Raw genomic sequence first — 21156 nt, forward strand, 5'->3', positions numbered from 1 at the left:
TTTAGAGCCTACTGTGAAAAGTGAAGCTTCGCCCTCTAGCAGTTTTTTTGTCCATGCAACAAAAATTCAAAGTGAAGGTAAATCTGTGTTAGATACATATTTAAAAAAAATAAATAAAAACAAAAAATGCTTTTATCATTATTTTTATGTCTAGTGAGAAATTACATTTTTGTTTTTAAGTTGGTTAGGTACGCACCTCTTATCACAATATTTAAAACTGAAGGTCATGACTTTCGGTTCTGTGTTGACCTTAGTTTCCTTAATAATTTCTGGAAATGATAGAAAATAGTCCTGAGGGCTCTGGTTAAGCGATGTTGAATATTTTTTTACAATTTCCTAATTTGTTGTTGGTTTTGATTTTTCAATAAGATTAGTGCAGTCATTTTTTATAATATCTCCTCCCTAGTAAAGGTTCATCTAGAAATTATGAAACATTTTGAAAAATCAAATGTTTAATATCATATTTCCATATGTTTTGACAAATTTTCTGTTCCTGTGACATTTTTACCTTTATTATAACTTAAATCTTCAGCTATTATTACATAATTTTTATTAAAAGTTTTGTAAGAATATAAAAGATAAATCGGCATAAAGTTTATCATTTTTCACTTCCCCAAAGCGTGAATATAAATACCACGCATTTACTATTTGCTTTAAATGGCGATAGTGTGAAGGCCAATGTAAGTTTCAAAAGTTTGTAATTTTTTATTGGCTGTTCAAAAGAAATGAGTTATTTTTAAAATTAGGATTTAATCAGTGCTATTTTAGTTTATCAGAGGTTCATGCAAATGCGGGCAAGATTAAAATAATTGCCTGTCATAAATAATCGTTATAATATTCAATATAAAAACAATAAACTGATAGTGTTTGTTTATGAATTGATACCAAGACTATGCAACCAGTAATACACAAAGTGTAAATGTGTATTTAAATCATTGGTGTTTGAATTTGATTCGTTATTGAGGCACGTGCAGTTTATACGATTTTTTTCGAAAGAGTGAAAGTGGAGGACCATCAATACGCATTTCAAAAACCGTTGAAAAAGTTACGGAAATAATATCTATAAAATGAACCTAAAACGTCAAGTTATCATTAAAAAAAAATTAAGGTTTGATCAAAATTAGGTTATGTAACGAAGGATTTGTCAACTAAATAGGCTATCTGCGTTTGGGGAAAAGAACAAACCACGACTTTCTTGACAAATTTTTTTTTTATATCTGTCAAATCCGATAAATGAAGTGAATGTTGAGAACAATTGAAGCATGTAAATGTAACTGCAAATGTATGACACTGAATTTCAAAATGAAAGAGTTCAACATAATAACGATATTAAATTTTATTGTTAAAAGTAAACATTTTGATAACAGTAAAATATAGAAGATTTGTAAACCTTACCTAGGTACTAAAATTATTATCACTCGCAACATGTATAAACTAACATCAGCTGGACAGAGAATAGAATCAGTCATTTGAAAAACGTCACAGTTTATAGCCAGTCAGTTGCTATTTCGGAATTTCGAGAACTAAATAATCGTAAAGATGCGATTGCATCCACTGTTTATAATTCAGTCCATCTGTTGACGTCTTTGAAGTAACTCATTCCGTTTTGTTTGAGTTTGAGTAATGGTTATGGAGTTTGTCGCTGCATATCTACCTGTAAAAAATAAATTGTTAGCACACGATGCTTAACGATCTGCAATTTGATAATTCGGCCGCAGAACAATAATAATTGTAAAGCATCTCTTAAAATATCATTATCTCTCTTTATCTTTGTCGCTGGTTGGTTCGGTGGGCGTCCCGTTCGCCAAAATTTTCGGGTCGTGCACCTGCGGCAACTCTACATTTTCCGGAGGCACAGTCGTGATGCTGCCGTCGTCTTCGGCAACAGTGATCCCGATGGTGGCTCCAATTTTACTGGAAGCTTGCTTGAACGTATCGCTCAACTTCACTTGCACCACGTTGATGCACATGGACATGAGAGCCAAGCCGAAGACCAAATAGACAATAGAAACGATCATGCAGGCGGGATCGTCGGGGACCATGTCCCCGAACCCTATCGTCGTCATCGAGATGAAAACGAAGTAGAAGGAGTCGAAGAACGCCCAGCCCTCCCACACGCAGTAAATCACAGCACCGAGGAAAATGTAACCGATCAGAATGATGATGGCCACTGATATGGGCAAATTGAATTCGTCGTCGATTTCAAAATGTGACATCGCAGGAGTTATCGGAGTTTCCATCGTACTGGTCGGCGGGATTTCGGGGTTTTCCGGGTCGACGATGGCCGAGGGACGGCGGAAGGTGGCGAATTCGTACACCTGTTGGGCGCCTTTGAAGATCTCCTGAAAACCACGATTTTACACAGATTATCGGAGGTGCGTCTGGAAGTACCTCGACATGAGCGGTCTTCCTGATTTGTCGACAACTCCCAGTGTAATAGACTCGTCGGACGAAGGACCAGAGGAACTTGATGCATCGAGTGAAGAGTTTTCCAAAATCCGTCAAGGCTATGAGGAAGAGGGGAAGGCCGATGATGGAGTAGACAATGGTCAAAGCTTTACCTGTCGCTGTTTCTGGATAAATGTGGCCGTAACCTGCAAATAAAAGAAATATTTTGTTGTTTGTTGTGGAGATTGTTCTTGACCAAAGTGAGATTAACAGTGCTCAAGAACTACGACTCGATTTAAAATTGGATAAGTCAAGCGTGTTATTAATCGAACCATGTGTACATACACCAGGAAATTAAAGACGAAGCCATGAATCATCGGCGAGCAATAATTATTTGGAAGTTTCTTAAAATAAAATTTTGTTTCGTTTAAACAGATTTTTTTTATCGCCTGTTCTGCGGTCAGATTTAAATTGTGTCGACGACTCATAAAAGCTTTGCTTTTAAATTTAGAAAACATCTTGGTGTAATTTTGATTCATTCATTCAAAGAAAACAACTCGGGCTAACGTTTCAAGATAAAAGTAAACCTTTGAACTTGGCCGGTTGCTTGTTGACGAGTTTTGATAAACGCTTTAATTAAACCGTCGATTAATGGCTGAGCAAACTGTAAAAAGAAATAAAATTGCGAGAAGGAAAAAGTTTGGAACAATAAAACATCCCAAGTAAAATAAACGGGATGGAGTGGTCTGCGCCGTTAAACTGAGGTCGAGAAACGTGAGGATCGATGAAAGATACACAAATCGCATTTGGAAAAAAATGTAAGACGGGTGCAAATGTCGCATGGAAAAGAAAGGAAGTAGATGTAGAAACAACGTCAAAATAGAACGCAGTGTCTTCCAGGAACTAATTTTAAGTCCACACTTTTAAATTTTGTAATTATGTGGAACAACAAATCGTTTCAAATTTATTTTGAAATTTTGGCTGCCCCGATGTCGCAGACGCGTTATTGCGACACCACATACAAACATTTATTTTAAAAATTCGGAAACAAGCAGAAATTCAAAGAATTCCAATTGATTTTTTAGTTTCGCTCTACAACAACTCGCCCAGTAAAATCTCGTTATGTTTATGTAATATCACATGTTTACCAACTTTATTAAGCATAAAAAACAAATTTGTTAGTATGCCCGGTCCAACTTTAAATACACCACCTCCTCTCCTGCGAGGATTTCTGATCGATATTAGCTCCACGTTGCTGGTGTCATACTGCGGCAAACTTCAATCGCATCGTCTGCCCTAGCGGCGAAAATCGCGACGAGGTCGAATTGGCTGCACGGGGTGGCGCAAGGATTCTAACGGCGTCGCACGCTCTTAATTATCGAAATTAATATTGTTTCGTCAGTTGGCAAAGTTTTTGGGTCGAAGTTGCATCAGAGACCTGACCTACATTTCAGCAGACAGTTGAATTATCGTCTCTTTTATAATTCAAAGGAATCGCATCGAAATTGAAAGGTTTATTTTGAAAACATGTCGACGTTTACAACTCGTTTCCTGAACGGTGAGGATTGTGGTTTTTTCGCGTTGTCTAGATCGGTAAGCGTGGGTCAAGCACCGTCATATTTTTAGACGACACATAGTTGGCTCTGGGTGCAAATCTGGAATGTCTCGTTTTTCTCACAGTGGACACCTAACCGAACCGAGATAAGTCCGATTGATTTATCGTGGTTGAGTCAAGAGGCGTGGGAAATCGAATTTTCCAGTTCGACTTGGCTTACCTATGCTGGTGTAGACCGTGCCGCAGTAGACGATGGCGTTGGAGAACGACCACTTCTTCTTGTGCTCTTTCTCCATGTCTTTTTTCCTTTGTTCGTTGTCGATCAGGGCCATCTTGTGGACCTCGAAGAACTCTTGAGCTTTGCTGGTCCATTCTTGGTCGGACGAGTTCGAGGGCAACGTCAGGGACAAGTCTCTCAGTTTTAGGATCAAGTCTCTTCTGGAGATTCTCACGTCGACGATTTGCAGACCAGCTGCAGATTTGTTTTTTGCGTTTTCGTGGGCGCCTAAAATAGAAAAAATATCGACAGTAGTGGCGTAACTCGCCTAGGACGTTGCTAATCGATGTTGTTTCTGGTGGTCATTAGGCTCAGTTTCTGACGACGGACACGTTTAAGCAATTGAAGTGATCACGTCGCATCTTAGCCGTGCATGCAAATTTAGTTACCTTCGATCCTTTCGAACAAGAGGGCCCCGCCGACCGTGTACAGGATCAACACGATTGTCAAAAACGTATGCGTGAACCATTTCCTGCTCCACGATTTTAGTTTGCTGTACAACCAATAAGCGCACTTTTCACCAAAACCGAGTCCCGATTTAGTAAAGTCTTTGATTCCGTGCAACTGATCGAAAATAAACACCGACTGCTTCTTGAAGTAGGCCGGGTTGGGGGTGGGTCCCGAGATGCCCGCGGTGGCGGTGTACTGCTGCGGTATCCTGTACTCCTGGGGCGGGGGTATGATCAGCGTCGGCCTCGTCCTGGAGAAGCCCACTTGCTTTCTGGATCCCGACGACGCCGAATTCGGCGTCTTCAACGAGGTCGGCGTTCCGGCCGATCTGATCGAATTCGATTCGCTCGTCGTATCCATTTCACGTGATTGATGCGGTTTTTTAGCGCTCACTCTCGGCACTTTCACATTTTATCGGCAAGAAGAGGTCGCGTCGGTGACGGCCAAAGTGAACTAGCATGACGGAGAGTCCAGGAGATACAGAGCGTCCCGACGTCTCCGCCGTTGCTCTCTCTCGGTTATGACGCCGCTTGTTTCTACGATCTCGATATAAATATCCCAGTCGAACGCACGGTCGTTTTGTCTTTTCGCCATCATTTTCGACGTTTTTAACGAGCCATTGTTCGAGTTTATTGATAATTTGGCGCGTGGGGCTTCTCTTTTGGTTTTGTTTCACTTTCGCTATTCTAAACTTTATTCGCCACTTTTAACGCATCATTTCCTCTAGAAATTTCCTCAGATCTTTGTCACACACATCTTATTATTCTGCCCCTCGTACCAAAAATAATATACATTTATTTTCAATTTTTATTTAGACAATTTGCAATTTTCTTTTTCCTCAACAATTATTTGTAAACCTGGTTTTGCAATCATTATTTTTAAAATGATTTCTGCATTTCACTCACCATCTTAGTTTTGCTCTTAGATTACAGATGGCGAGACAGTTATTCTTCCTATGAATCATTTGGAAAAGTTTCCAAATATCTTATTTTTAAAACAATTTAAACCGTTGTTCAACAATTTCAAATATTATCAAAGGTTAAAACCATATTCAGCACAATTTGGAAGAACTACGACATCTATTATTATTTTGGCTACGTTGCAGTCTGTTGACGATGTTTGTTTGCCAAATTTTCAATTCCTCAAATTTGTGTGAAGTGCTTACTAAAATTAGTAATCTTCCGAGAAACGAGATTCTTAAGAAAATAATTTTTTTTGTTAAAATTCTTCAAAATTAGACCGTCAGAGTAAGCACACTCGCCGTTACCAACATTGCGTTTTATGTCTACTTTCTCTCGAAGAAGTATAAAACATGTTTAAACATAAATAGAAACGTGAAAAACGATTTTGAAACTCTTTCAAGTAAACCACAAAGAACACGTTAGCTTTTTCATTTTTTCTTATGATGTCAATGGTTCCGCGAACTCCAACTGGCAATTCTGAAAAAAAAAACTAAGAGAGTTAAAAATAAACTTCTTAAAAAATCCTGTTACTCTTTATTTTTGGAAACTTTTTAAATTTGATTTTGCGCGAATCAACACTTTTGTATCGCAAGAAAGATGTTAACTTTTCGAAATGGTTAATTATTATTTGATTAAAAAATATCACAATATTTTTCTTTTTCATGTAAGATAATCTGTAGCAAATTTCCATCTTTCAGAATTGTTTTAATAGTTATTTACAGTAAGAGTGAGGAAAGCAAAACTTTCGTTCACGCGAATTGCGTTTCAATGCAATTCAAGTGACCCAATGCAGCCTTACTCTCGAGTGCTGTATTTGGTTTTGTTCGATATCTCCTTAGAAAGTGAGTCTGTAACATTGTATTCAAAATTTTAAATAAAAATAAAACATTGTTGAACGGATCTATTGCTACAGAAAAAAATAAAAACAAAATCAACAAAGTTCTGCAACGTCAATAAAGTGGTTGTGTGCACGTTGTGGAAATTGTGTAAATGGATGATGAAGAGTTCCTGATGATGTCCTGGAAGAGGCAAGTACCGTGAGGTACCAAATGTTGCTTACAAAAGCAAAATTACATTATCAGAAAGAATTGGAAAGATTTACGAGTGAATGGAAACCAATGAGTGAAAAACAGTGAGCGAAAGTGAAGTGAACGAAAGAAAAACCTTCACCCACTGGTAACTATTGATACAGACTCACTTTCTACGGAGGTATATTTTTTATGAGTGCTGAAATGGATTATTAGTACAGTCTTAGTAATGAAACACGATTGTAAAAGATTAAAATTTATTTTTAAAAATTAGACAATTGTATAATAGCATAACTTAAACAAAAAATTTCTTATTGGGCCTACTCTAAGATATTATCACTCATAAGTTCACAGAACAGTCAACATTTGTTTAAAACACTCGATAGACTTTGAATCTGTAACGTTACAGATTTTTTGGCACAGGAACATAGAACAAAAGCCAAAAAAATTATAAAGATATAAAATGATCGGATTCTTGTGGAGTTGCTAACTATCCGGGTTCTTGGTGCTGGCCTCGCTCACTGTCACGCTCCCCAAACTCTTGGAATCGTGCATCGGAGGTATTTCGACGTTCTCGGGAGGCACCGTCGTGATGCTTCCGTCATCGTCAGTGACATTGATTCCGATAGTAGCGCCAATTTTGGTGGAAGCTTGCTTGAAGGTGTTACCTAGTTTCAATTGTACCACGTTGATGCACATCGACATCAGAGCCAAACCGAAGACTAGGTAGACAATAGAGACGATCATGCAGGCGGCATTATTCGGTACCATGTCGCCAAATCCGACGGTGGACATGGAAATGAAGACGAAATAGAACGAATCGAAGAAGCCCCAGCCTTCCCAGAGGCAGTAGATCAAGCCTCCCAAGAGAATGTAGATGATGAGGATCAAGATGGCGACGGAGATGGGCAAGTTGAATTCGTCGTCGATTTCGAAATTCGAAATGGCGGGGGTCACTGGTGTTTCTAATTGGTCGGTGGAGGGAGTGTCGGGTTTTTCCGCGTCGGGGAAGATTGAAGGACGGCGGAAGGTTGCGATCTCGTACATCATCTGGGCCCCTTTGACGATTTCCTAAAATGGAAAATATACATTTGGGTTGTGGGTACGGTCGGAAGTACGAGTAGTTACCTTGACGTGTGCCGTTTTCCGCACTGTCCGACAACTTCCCGTGTAGTAGAGTCGTCTGACGAAGGACCAGAGGAATTTGATGCATCTGGTGAAGAGCTTGCCGAAATCGGTCAAAGCTAGGAGAAAGAGAGGAATTCCGATGATAGCATAGACGATCGTCAAGGCTTTTCCAGTCTTAGTTTCAGGGTAAATGTGGCCATAACCTGAAACAATGAAGCAATACCTTTACAAGTTGCCGTCGATGGTTTGGTCGATGGTACCGATGGTTGTAACAATGGAAAGACAGTAAACAATGGAATTTAGAAAGCTCCAAGATCTCTGGCCGCTGTACGTTTTCATCCCGGCTTCGTGCGCCACGTGAAGCTCTTCTTCGAATGTCCTCAGTTTGTTCCTCGCCAAGGACTTCCAGTCTTCCTCTCTCAAATTGTGGCTTCTGAGCCACAGCAAGTCAATGAAGTCTCTTTTAACTCGTTTCACTCCGCACTTGTAAAAATACTCGAAACTGCCTTCGACGAATTTGAACATGTAGCCGCCGAGGCCGCAGAAGACCATGATGACCATCAACTCGCACAAGCATCGATTTTTCAAGATCCGTATCCTGCGACATTCGTCCTTCATGTCCCGTTTGAACATGCGGAAGTTATCGATCAATTCTTTTATGGTGAAGACGCGAATCACGCCGAAGAGTTGCCTAAACCGGAAGTCCGGTTTGACCACGGCTTTGGTCGCGACAACGTTCGACGTTTTGGGGTCTAAGATTTCGATGATCTTCGTGGAAGTCGCTCTTTGTTTTCTCCTTTGCCTCACGAACTCTTTTACTTCGGGTCTGAAAGGTTTGGGAGCTGGAGGTATGTCTTCGACAGTGCTGGTATCCGAGTCTTTAGGCACCGGTACGGGAGGGGAGTCGTCCAAAAGCTGAGCTTTCCGGAAGCTTTCGATCAGTTCTTCTTGAGTGAAGGCGTGAGGCGCCGACTGACTCCGCTTCACTTGTTCTTTGTCGAATTTCTTCAGCGTTTCGCGACCTCTGTTGGCCGCCGCCGCCAGCCCCTTCTTGGTCTTGTTGAAGAGGTTGACAACCTCGGTCTGCGCCATCTCGGTCAGACTTTCGCGCTTCCTGTACTCGTCGATCACCTGTTTGGAGAAGCTTTGCGACTTCTTGATCGTAACCACCGGCTTCTCCAGATCAGTCACTTCCGGTTCGGACTTGGAATCGTTCTGTTTACTCACTGTTCTCTTCCTCCTCCGGCGCTCGGGCGTCTTCGGCCTCTGTTCGGGCACATCCTCGTCGGTGGTCGTCTTGTCGTCCACCTCTTTGACAGGCGTCTGGTCCCGTCGATTGGCACTCCGTCGTTTCGTATAAGTCCGTCGTTTCTTCGCAATCGACGCACTGTGCACTTGCTCCGGCGTCACCAAGGCCTCGATGCGGGCCATGTCGATTTCTTCGCCTTGGGGTTCATTCGCTTCGCTCGGGTTCTCCGCGGGTGCTTGCGGCGCATCCATTATTTCGAGACTAAGTTAATTTTAGACGTCGAGGCTGGATTTGGGAGCGAGTTGGCGGCGGCCGAGATAGATGGAGCCCGAAACGCGTGGGTATTTTTAAATGGACCCCAACGGGTAAATCATCTATTTATTTTATTCGTATGGGCGATGGCGATTCGGGATGCAAACATTCATTTATGACCGCCCGATTTACACCGACTTAATTAGTTCCGACTAAACGGATGTGCCACGTTCATTGATTGGATTCGATTGTAAAACCGGGAATTAAGAGGTTTCGGTGCCCGTGACGCAACGAACAGATGCAGACGATTTGTATTGTTGGTTGTATAATAAATCAAAAATCTAAAACGCCTCGATTTCTTCGGCAGTCGATAACAGACGCGGAATAAAAGTTGCCAATAAAATGTTGCACATGTCAAGCAATAAAAATTGGGATTATTAGTTTGCAAGTCAAATAAACACTCCAGGTGTTTACAAAAACACTGGAATAAAACGTGAATCATGGCCATCGTCAAGATTATTATTCAAAAGTTTGCGAAAATAAAGTTTTGGACGTTACGCTCGGTTTATGCAGTCTTCGACGAGGTGCTGCATCTCGTCTTGCATTCGTAAATTTAGAAGTCTTTCGTCTTGTGTCATGAATCACGCGTTCATCGGAAGCTTCATCTTAAAATTTCCTATTAAATGGAAGTCTGGATGTAATTATTTATGACTTGACGAATGAGTCTCCGCATTAATCAGACAACTTGGTCGATATTCCAAGGCATAATTCACTTCACTGTGTACTTTTGATCAAATCAACACTGTCATGTGTATCTGCAGTGCAATTGGGTGCAGCGATAAACCTTCCAGATAAATTTTAAATTTAGATGCACTATCGAAACAGGACCACTCGATGCAATTTTCCACCTCTCGGCTTTAGATTATTTTCAAAACAAGTTTGTAGATTAATATTTTGAAGTTTCGGAAGCACTCTTGGTTTATTACCGGCAGAACTGCACGAGAGCAGCTCTTTATGACGACCGACAATAAGCGGAACTTTTGAAATCTCAATAAGTTTGTTTAATGTTTATAGAATTTTACATGTTTACTACTAAAATGAACAACTTTAAGTGTGTTTGATTTTAAGATCTTTCACAACATTTCCAGCAGTAATAAATTGCACGTTTAACAGCCTCATAAGTTATATGGCATCTAAATTCGCAAAAAATCGGTATTAAAGGAGCTAATCGGTGTTCCTCTCTGTTTTTTTAATGCATTTTTAAACGTGGAAATGTTTCCGGCTCGAGGAATATTTGGGTGTGCCGCAGGGTTGCCCTTTCAATCTCCATCACCTGTCCTATTTCCCGGATCAATTATCGCGGTTGTTGGCAACGGAATTGCAACGGTGACGAAACCGACCTAGATCCAATCGCGACAGTTGAGTTATCGCCCTTCCAGAGGGAAAGTCTTCGCGCCGGTTAATTCGGGAACGTCGGGCCCAAATTAGAAATAAAGCGTTGCACTTTCCATTGTATCAATTTTGCGTCGAGCGTGGGTCAAACACCGTCATATTTTTAGGCGACACATAGTTGGCTCACAATTTCTCATATCTGTGTGACACCTAACGGCCAGAGATAAACACTATTGATTTATCGTGGGTTAGTCATGAGGAATTTCTCGGTAAATGAGATTTTTTGCTAGGCTGCACAAGTCGCCAAAATAAATCACCTCACCTATGCTGGTGTAGACCGTGCCGCAGAAGACAATGGAATTCCAAAACGTCCATATTTTGTTATCTATCCCGTTGATCACAGCCAGTTTGTGCGATGAGTAATAGTTCCCCATTCTACGTTCGTAATTGGACTCGATGTGTCTCGACGCCTCCCCTATCCACTCCTCCAAGGACTTTTCCACCGGGGTTCGGACAGATGTTATTCTTAATTCCTTGAGTAGGTCGTCTCTCGCTCTCGCTAAATCTAATTCTACGGCTGATTCGGCCTGGCCTGGAAAAGAAGTGATTTTGTAATTATTCATTCAAATTGAATCGCAGTTTTGGTTCGGTTGGACCGCGAAAATTTCGGTGAAATTCCTTTGAAACCATTGCCAATGTTTCCTCCGCTAATTTCTGGCGTGGTTTAACTCGCCACTAGTAATTACAAATTACAACCAAAGCAATTAATCTGATTCCCATTTTTAACCGAAACACAAAGAATCCTGCAGGACTTTGTTCACGCAAAACTTGTCTCGATCACGAAAATACGGGGGAAGCGATGTTGCACCTGTTGCAAGGCCAAATACCAGAAATATCTTAACAATCTAGTGCTAGTGCATCTGCATAAAATGACTGTTGAGATTTTTTTCAAACTGAAGACTTGAATCATACTCTTGTGTGACTATTGATGATAATTTTGAGTCACCATCACCACGCTCGATGAATCAGTACAATATTTTTAAGTGGATCGAAAATCTTTTATTTACTTTATAAAATAATAAATGGCATTCCTCCAAGTGTTATCTCTTTTGCGTCAAAGTGACGCGTCCGATTTTGAAACTCAGCACCGTCCAGATTTTTTCTTTGTTACCCAAAAACTTTGATTGCGATTTCGGGCACGTTTGCTATTAAATAACATGGAATTATATTTAGCAATCGTCAATATAGAAAGTCCGATGCCAAAATTCCATGTTGCGTCTGGTCACTTATTTTTAAATTTGTTGTTATTGTTAATTATGTAATTTGGAGCAATTTTCTTAACATAGAACACGCGCAAATTCCCAACTTCAACAAATTAATGTTGTTGATGAAATTAATAAATTAGCTGCGCTGATTTATTGTGTTAGTATTCGGGAAAATTATGGCCGGGTCATATTTACGCGGAACTGGTGAACGATGGCCAGCGCGAGGGGCCGATTTGGTTCGATTGAGTGACCGTGGTGCTGCGGAATTGAGGCATCACCGAAAAAACTGACATGTTGCATCACGACAAACGATTTATTTTGGTCTTCACTAATGGATTTTGGTCGAAGTGAATCGGAAGAGTTTAGCCCCATTAGACAGCGTTATAAGATGCGCGAAATATGTGCCAGAAAATAATTGTTCGAGTGTTTTCAAACAAATCCATTTGGAAAATTTATTATAATCTAATAATTAATCTGCTTCACTAACAATTGCCCATTAGTTTCGCCCAAAAAATTTTATTTTTAGGAATTTTTGTTTATAATCTCAGCTCTCTTTTGAATATTTACCCGGTTTATTATAAACAAAAAATTGTAAACAAAGTTATTGCAGTTTAAAAATAACACGTCGTTCATCATCAAATACACTGACATGCTTTTTGACGTGACTTCGTCAAACTTTTCACATCAAGCAAGTTGTTTCGTACCTTCGATGACTTCGAACACTAGGGCGCCTCCTATGGTGTAGAGAAGCAAAACGATGGTCAAGAACATGTGCGTGAACCATTTTCGACTCCACGCTCTCAGCTTGTTGTACATCCAATAGGCACATTTTTCCCCGAAGCCGAGTCCCGACTTGGTGAAGTCTTTGATCCCGTGCAACTGATCGATGAAGATGGACTGTTTCCTGACGTACGGGTTGGGGGTGGGTGCCGAGCTCGTGGTGTACTGTTGGGGCCATTGGCGGTCTTGCGGGGTCGGTATCATCAACGTGGGTCTAGTCTGGGCGAAACCGACCTGCTTCCTGGAAGCTGCAGAAGTCGGTGCCGATTTGATCGAAGTTGAGTCACTCGCGGATTCCATCACGACGCAACGGTTCTTATCACACTTTCACATCTTATCAAAACGTGGAACTCTTGTTTGGGTTGGCGCGTTTTGCCGGCAAACCAGCATGACGGAGGGTCTAGCAGATACAGAGCGTCTCGACACAGTTGCACTCTGTCGGATATGACGCCGTTTGTTTCTACTGTTTTATAAATATTTCCGTCGACGTTGCTGTCATTTTCGCTTAGTTTTTTCGAAAGCGTCGACGGTTTATTCGCGGGATCTGGCGCTGCTCGGTCATTCTCTGTCGCATTTGAATGATTCTCGTCGATCAAGAAGGAAATGTAAGTGGGGCGAAACGAGGATAAAGAAGGTTTTGTTTGATTTACTAGACACAGATTTGTAGGTTTGCACGGCATCTGTACGTCGGATTCTAGTCTTTGCCAGAGTAATCACGAAATTGTGAAATACTCTGTTATGTTATTAATAAATCTAATGTTAGAAGAAAATTTGCTGTGGTGGCTTTAAGGTGAGGCCATAAAATAAATACGACGTGCTGCTCGGAAAGATTACTTTTATTAACAGTAATTTGGTTGTAACATTTTAATTTTTTCCTTTATTATTTATATTACAATGAATTTTATGGTATACTCGATGATTCTGTCCTCAAAACGGTTTTAGAGTTTTCATTTCTTTATAATTTTATGTGCAACGACAGATAAACAGTTCAGGAGTGTGTTTAAAGTGATAACAGTTCATAATTTAATAAGAATGAAATAAATTACGAAAAGGAGAACAAGACATACATCATCAGGGTAATCATCTTTATTAATGTATCTTGGACAACCTGAAGATTAGTTTGCTAAATTGTTTTTTTATTCGTCTTTTGGACGTAAAAGTTGTAAACGTTTTTTTCGAATGGTAATAAAATCTTTTTTAAATATTTATTATTATTATTTATTACCTTCCCCCGTCATTTCCTATCAGATTTATTAATTTCTTTCACGCTCAGTTCCTCCTTCATCGTCACCTGTCTGCCAATATTTTTCTTGACACTTTCCTAGCAAATTTTATTTCCATTTCAGGTCTAAATTTTGTGAATATCTTTTTTTGTCTTGTTCTGAACATTTTGCCAAGATATTTCGGGATTTTAACGTCCTCTTTAGACACAAACTTCCGTGTGGCAACAATACTTTAACAATACGAAAAAATAAGTTTATCAAAATGTCCTCTTTTCTCCTTTGACTTGTCTTATCAAGATGAGAATGACCCAAAAATACTTTTCAAGGTCAAGGAAGTGTAAAAAACGATTTGACCCCTTCAGAAGCCAGATCTCAATCTCATAGAACCTTTGTGGGATGAGCTGGATAGAAAAGGACTTCAAACAATCTATATCGTCTATGGAAATGTCTTAAATGAATGACGAATGTGTATTGACACTTTATTTTTTTAAATCTTCACACATCTTTTTATTCACATACATTTTTACACATTCCTATGTATAAGCTTATAACGGGTGTTCATTTAAATTTTCCCTCAAAGCTGGCGTTGAACAGTCGATTGTGAACGCACCACTCGTCAGTCTGCAGAGTAAAAACACAAACAACGCAAAAGTGAGGTTAGATTTAAACAGCTGATCCGAGATCTGTAAACCGCAGTGCGTTCACAATCGACTCTTCAACGCCTACTTTGAAGATGAATTTAAATGAACACCCGATTTGTGGCGCCTCAATAAAAATCTAATCAAAAGTGCTTTGTTATACATTTTATTTTTCGTATTTACGGGCAAAAATGATTGGAGAATGATTTGCCACTTAGCTAAATGTAACATATTATGCTGCACATGCGTTCCTAGAATTTTTCAAGGCACACTTGATCAGAATTTTTTGTAAACGCCCGATATATCGTAAGTATATCTAAAGTCCATTCACGTTGGATTTTCCTAGTCAAGGTCAAATAATACAATATTGTGGCGGTGTGATTTTTACTTCAAAAATGCTTTAGCTGTGTATGCCACCAATACGGGCTGATAAAGTAACCAAGTCATTGGTAGAGTGTAGTGGTTATGTTATTCGCTGTCAGCAAAGAAACAGTCATTTTTCAAATATTGTTTTTAGAGGATAACAATAGGTAATAATACATCCATTTTGTTATCATTTGCACTAAAAATAGTGTCAGTTGTTAATCGGTATGATAGGATTAGGAACGTATCTACAATAGGTACCTAACTCCTACCTACTGGTGTTGTATTTTTCTGCTTGCGTTGTTGATTAAGTGAAAAAACCCTTAATGACTACAGTGATGACTGATGAGGAACCCGAATAAGTTATAGAAAATGAACCCAATAGGAAATTGTGTGAAGTTTCTTTCATTGGAAGCGATGGAAGTAAGGAATGCACCTAAATGATGGAACAAATTTGGCCATAAAATTTCAGTTATTCAGAGACACTTATACGTTTTGATTGTGGTTGTGACGTTTCAAGAATGTATTGTTACAATTGCATACCACAAAAGAAAGGTGTGTTTTGATTTTTAATGATTTTTTTCTAATTTAAGTTTTTTCGATGTACACATTACCTTTAAAATAACGTTGTATTGTTAAAACTGCTCAATAAAGGTCGTAAATAGATTATAATCATGTTAATACATACAATACATCAAATATTAAAGGATTCTGACTAATTAATTTTCGAACTGAAGCTATTTTTTCTTGAGTCCGTATTAGCTTGCGGGTTTCGTCACATTACGTCAGTTGTGGAAGGTTAACCCAATTTTAAAATTAACCTTTTTTCTTTTCGCCATGGTAAAATCACCCAGGAATAGAATTTTATAAAAAAATCTGTGACTTTATTTCACACGTCAAACTAACATTCAAAATTAAAGACGTCAAATCGCTCTATCACGAATTAAACACGATAATGTAAAAATTACTAGGAAAGGAGGCGCAGGCTTGCAACGTGACAACAATTTAGCAGAGAAAATCCAACGTGAATGGACTTTATCTGTTTATTTTATTGATTCTTTTTTTTTCTGCTCTTTCTAAATAACATTATTGTAGATATTTCGCTAACATAATAAGTATGTAATAATAATAATTATTTTAAATAAACAACAAAAGCAAGCATATCTTTTAGATATAGCCGTTCCAAATTCACACAATATAACACAGACATATAACACAAAAATTAATAAATATTTAGAACTCTCCGTTGCTATGAGAAATCGTTGGTGTTTAGAAAAAAATTCGATTTTACCATTTACAATTTCAGCAACAGGAATAGTACCGCAATCTCTTTTTAAAAATTTAAAAATTTTGGACTTAGAGAACACATTGGTGGTTGAAATTCAAAAAGGTATATTATTATACTCATGTCATATCGTAAGGAAATTCCTTAACATTGACACAGAACATAAAACACAAAAAAGTCAAAATGTGGAGGCGAGACGCCGGTAATTATGTTGATAAGCACTGCACTATTACTTGATAGTATTATCCGTAATAGTGTATGTACTCCGGCAAAATTGCCGTGCCGCCGGGTGGAGGTGGGATACGAAAAAAAAAAAAAAATTAAGAATTATCTTTTAAATTTACTTGGTGCACTGGAAGCATAAGTCGAAAGTTGATATAAAATCTAAAACGATACAAAACAGTAATTTTCCGTATTGTTTTAGTTTTCTTTTCTAGAGCATTTTCATTTCAGTCTTCTTTGAGAGAACCCAGACTAGATTTTTCAATATTTCCCCGACACCAAGACAGATTTTCCTTTTGCCACATCGCAAGGAAATGTCTCTTGGACGTTTCTAAATTGATTAATTCGGAAAAATCGCAAACCTGCACCGATTTTATTCCCGCTTTTATTTCTGTGCGTTAAAATATTATAGGATATTAAATTAATTCAGCGTAGCAGATACGGATACACGTTTAAGTAATACTGATATAAATTTAGAATTTTACGATGCTGACTCTCATACTAGATGATTATATTCAACCCTAAATAATTTCGATTCGATTCCGCCTCTGTTTATTTTTTTTGCGGATACCTATATATTTTTCCCAGTGATAAATAGATAACCTCATATTTTTCCTGCATGTTCTACTTTCGAAAAAAAAAAAATCTAAAATAATCCCGATAACAAAAACACCTCGCATTCCGTGCTATTTTCCGCAAGTTGATTGACTCGAATGTAATAACAAAATCCGTGACATCTTCAATTCGTAAAAACAATGACGTATCGCTCGACTCGGCTGAGACTCGATCTAAATTTAGACCTTTCCATGAGACACTGATAATCGAACTCCCACCACACTAAAAATACAAACGCCGTCACTGATATTACACCAATCTATTTATTGACATCACACCTGTTGTTGTTATTTCAAACGATCGTGAACAGGAATCCTGCCAGGTCTCGAGCTCCGTTCCGATCCTGACCGTTAGATGGTGCATCCTGTCCGCGCGCTACTTTTTCTTTTTCTTTTTACCTTTGCCTTTCCCCTTTTTTTTCCCTTTCTTTTTCTTGTGCTTCGGTTTCACCCAATGCTCGAAAATCGACCGGAAGAAATCGTCGTCGGTCGCGTCTTTCAACGGGAACAACAGACGCCTGTTCTCTTCGGCTTTCCTCAGCTCCTCCTCCAGTCGCTCTTGTTCGCGTCTCAACCGAGCCAGTTCTGCTTTTTCTTCTTTGGTAAGCTTCTTCTTTTTCGATTTTTTACTCTTCTTCGAACCCTTCTTTTTCTTCTTTTTTCTGTCTCGTTTCTTTTTCGTCTTCTTCCTAGGTTTTTTCTTCTTCTTTTTCTTCTTCTTCTTTTTCTTCTTCTTCTTCTTCTTCTTTTTCTTCTCTTTGGGCCTCTTCAACTCCTCTTTCAAAATCTTCGGTACGTACCATTTCTTGTTGATATTTTGGGTGATCGAATTGAAACTGTTTATTAGAACCATTTGCACTATAGTGTATTGGAAACTCTCGTGAAAACTAAAGGAAGATATTCAAGTATTTTTTGTTTTGATAAATTCACACACTTACTAGTCGTACACGAACTCCTTTATTGCGAACATGGCGCAACTGTTGATCATGATGTTCTTCTCCATACCTTCGATGTAGTCCTTACGATCGTCCAGATAGTTTGTCCATTCTTCTATAAGAGTATCATGAGGGCTCTGACTCATACCAGATTGTTCAGGACTTGGAGGCTGAGGGCTCAAATCGTTCGAACAAATTTTCTTTATTCTCTCAGATGGAACAGAAGAATGTTTCCACAAAAAACCTGAACGCATAATAAAATCGTTATCGATAACAATAGTAATAATGATAAACTCGCACGTGTGTCCATTAGTTCGTCATCTTCTCCAGGTGTAGACTCATAGGACGACGAGGACGATGACGAAGACAGGAATCTGTCAGGAGTGTTAGGATCAGGCTGGTAAAATTCCACTGATTCTTCACAACCACACCAAAACTCCCCTTCCGCCTCTTCCGTCGAGGTCTCGTCAGTGGAACTGTCATCTAGAAGGACTCGATAGGTGAAACGTCCTTCCGTGATTGTTTATTTTACATTTGTAGCATTTCGGTGGCGCTTTGGGCAGTTTAAAGATTTCTGTGGATTCGTCCACTCCTACGGCGACGTAGCTTGCCCCGTCTGCCCCACCTGAGGAATCGCTCGAATCCACATCGCTGACTGCGGGAAAACTGATCTCTTCGCCTTCGACGTCTTGTTCCACGGCGAATAAATCCGCCGGCGTCGGCAGCAGCTCACATCCGGCTTGGATCCTTTCGTTGGAGATCACCACAGCCTCGGCGAATATCTGAAAAAACTCCTTCCTCGACAGATTCCTGTTGGGATCTGCGACACACACTCAATCCCTCACCGATCGGGTCGCGTCAAACAAACAAACCTCTAATCAAATCCACCACGAACAGAATCCATTCGACAATAATTTTCTGGTACGGTTCCGGGAACTGAAACTCATCCTGCACCTTCCACAAACAATCGGTGATGACGTCCAGGAACCAGAACTGGACGGCGTTCAGTTTGTAGTCCTTGCAGGCGAAGTACTCGCTCAGGATGTCGATGCAGGTCTTGATGCCGACCTCGCGGATGTAAGGTAGCTTGAATTGGTCGAGTTTCGGGAACGAGAGGGGTATGAGGTTGATGCGGTTCTGGAAGGAGTAGTGTGACGCAGGGGTCGTGGGGGGCACCTCCAAGATGCTGCTGTCAGTGACGGATTGTGCGATTCGGGTGTCGGACTCTAAGAGCGAGTCGGTTGGTGCATCGGGGAGGGATTCTTCGTGCTCTTTGGAAGCCTTCTTGTGGACTTGGAGAGCGCTCCCGTGGGACGATTTGGAAGACAGTAACAAGTTGTTTAATGGATATTTGACTTGGACAATATCCATGTCAGATTTTTTGACGTCACTTAAAAACAAACAACTAGATCGGAGATGACTTGAAAAATATTTCTTGCGGCGAAAAATGAAAAGCGAAATAATTAATGTACGCGGAAAAGTATTATTACTAAACTAATTCTGTTGCTCTCTGGAATTTAATTAGCAGAAAATTGTATCAAAGCGAAGCGCGAGGTTACGTATTAATTAATGAGTTTTAAGAAAATACATAAATAAACGGCTCGATTATTATGCGGACTTTTTTTTTTAATTATCTGCACATCAAAGAGCGAACGCGATCTGATTTTACAGGTGGATACATCACAATGACGATTTCCAAACATTTACAAATTGGTAAATGAGCACTACTTGCTTACGCGAATTTTCCTGCAACATTTTGTAACAACTTTTTTATTATTGTGCCCGCGGCCGTGGTATAAAACGTCCGGAGAGTAAACCTATTATTTTTTTAATTTCACCTCTGTGGCGAGGTCTCTCTTGCGGCATTGTTGATAAATCGCGAGATAATATTCGTGGAGCAGAGGAAGCAAGCTCGTCTGCGGAGTGTCGATAATGTTTTATTGTACGGTGATTCTTTGTCGGATGAGATAGGAGAGAATCGGCGTTCTCACAGGATAGATGAGATGCGTCTGAGGCTTACAAACCAGGATACTCGAATTTTCCTGAGGGCATTTTAATATCCGGGTGTACCACCAAATAGGCTCGGAAAAAATAATTAGAAAGCCCCAAATTTGGGGCGTTAGTGTCAACACCGGTGTGGATTAAATTTATGCAGGGTCCGCGGTGAAATAATAGTTTTATTAGGGCCAGGTTAAGCCATAATTGAATGAAAACAGGCCGACCAGTTTTTATTTATATTGCGGGGGAATTACTTAATCCTGGGAGCGACGGTGTCGGCCCGGTTTGCGGCGTATTCAAAGTATTTACAGACAATTTCGCAAATAAATAGAATCGATTGGCTTACACCACTTGAGTCTTTTAAGCCCGTCTGTTGTGTAGTAGAGTCGAAAATTAAACGTCAAAACGCACAAAGCCCGAATTGAATAAACTGTGCTTATTCTTCGAGTGAAAAATGTAGCTGAAAAACTCGTCGATTTTTGCGAGATCAAAGGACCCATCGAAACACACACCCATTACGGTTGGGAAACAGTAATTATGACAGAAATTACCCAATTGAGAATTTTAAGTGATATAATCACGATACTAATTAAAAACTAATTACAATTAGTGCCTCAATTAGGCGAAGCTCCACTCGCGGAGAATATTTTAAAATGTTTTCGAAATTAATTTTCGTGTTTATTAGGGAGCACTTTGATGGCCTCAGCAAAAATATATGGCAGGTTGTAAAAATCCCACCCTCCGGGGAATTAGCATGAACAAAGCGGGGCGAAATAGAGAACAGTGTTTAACGAAATAAATTGCCCTTAATCGAGATGACAGCCGACGAATAAATGGGTCATTTAGTTTTATTTCGCCGTCCATAAGCAGCTTCTCTAAATCTTAGTCACTTGCACAGATTTACGGCGCTTTCGCGATTATTGCACAATCGAAGCGAATCTCTTAGGGGATTCGAGCCACGCGCTCCTCCCGGCGAAAATGCGTACCAGACGATGTGACGTCACGTACAGGATAACGTGCTTAAAGGTGTTTGTTATTGTTATTCGGCGCGAATCCGGTCGGCGACTTGAAAAATATTTGCCTTGTGTTGGCTCGTGTAAATTCGAAAGCTTTCCACAAAACAACAAACATCGCTAGATAAATCCGTTTGCA

At 39.7% G+C, this 21156-nt stretch overlaps 1 protein-coding gene and 2 long non-coding RNA genes across 3 annotated transcripts; 2 read left to right on the forward strand and 1 right to left on the reverse strand.

Moving 5' to 3' along the window:
* Positions 1–1318: 1318 nt before the first annotated feature.
* On the reverse strand, positions 1319–19428 carry LOC138126604 (uncharacterized). Its single transcript, XM_069042399.1, has 15 exons — positions 18879–19428; positions 18539–18826; positions 18307–18489; positions 18010–18250; positions 17449–17958; positions 13052–13218; positions 12651–12974; positions 10979–11273; positions 8049–9298; positions 7789–7991; positions 7152–7731; positions 4610–5080; positions 4164–4448; positions 2392–2594; positions 1319–2342 (listed from the first exon to the last, which is right to left on the reverse strand). The coding sequence occupies exons 1-15, from the start codon at positions 19375–19377 to the stop codon at positions 1755–1757; spliced, it is 6087 nt and encodes a 2028-aa protein (XP_068898500.1). The 5' UTR covers positions 19378–19428; the 3' UTR covers positions 1319–1754.
* Positions 12821–13637, forward strand: LOC138125691 (uncharacterized). Its single transcript, XR_011157508.1, has 2 exons — positions 12821–13331; positions 13394–13637. It is a non-coding gene; the product is annotated as an uncharacterized lncRNA (long non-coding RNA).
* On the forward strand, positions 14781–15839 carry LOC138125692 (uncharacterized). The gene is made up of 2 exons (XR_011157509.1): positions 14781–15117; positions 15287–15839. It is a non-coding gene; the product is annotated as an uncharacterized lncRNA (long non-coding RNA).
* Positions 19429–21156: the final 1728 nt, after the last annotated feature.

This window comes from Tenebrio molitor, chromosome 3 (genome assembly GCF_963966145.1).
Source record: "Tenebrio molitor chromosome 3, icTenMoli1.1, whole genome shotgun sequence".
NCBI lineage: Eukaryota > Metazoa > Arthropoda > Insecta > Coleoptera > Tenebrionidae > Tenebrio > Tenebrio molitor.

What these genes read in the sequence shown, in the direction of transcription:
- LOC138126604 (XM_069042399.1), bottom strand. Translation starts at nt 19,377, where the DNA reads ATGGATATTGTCCAAGTCAAATATCCATTAAACAACTTGTTACTGTCT. An exon ending in CGTGGTGGATTTGATTAGAG is followed by an intron (nt 18,827 to 18,878) that starts GTTTGTTTGTTT and finishes TGTGTGTCGCAG; the next exon opens with ATCCCAACAGGAATCTGTCG. An exon ending in GTGATTTATTTTGGCGACTT is followed by an intron (nt 9,299 to 10,978) that starts GTGCAGCCTAGC and finishes AAATTAACTTAG; the next exon opens with TCTCGAAATAATGGATGCGC.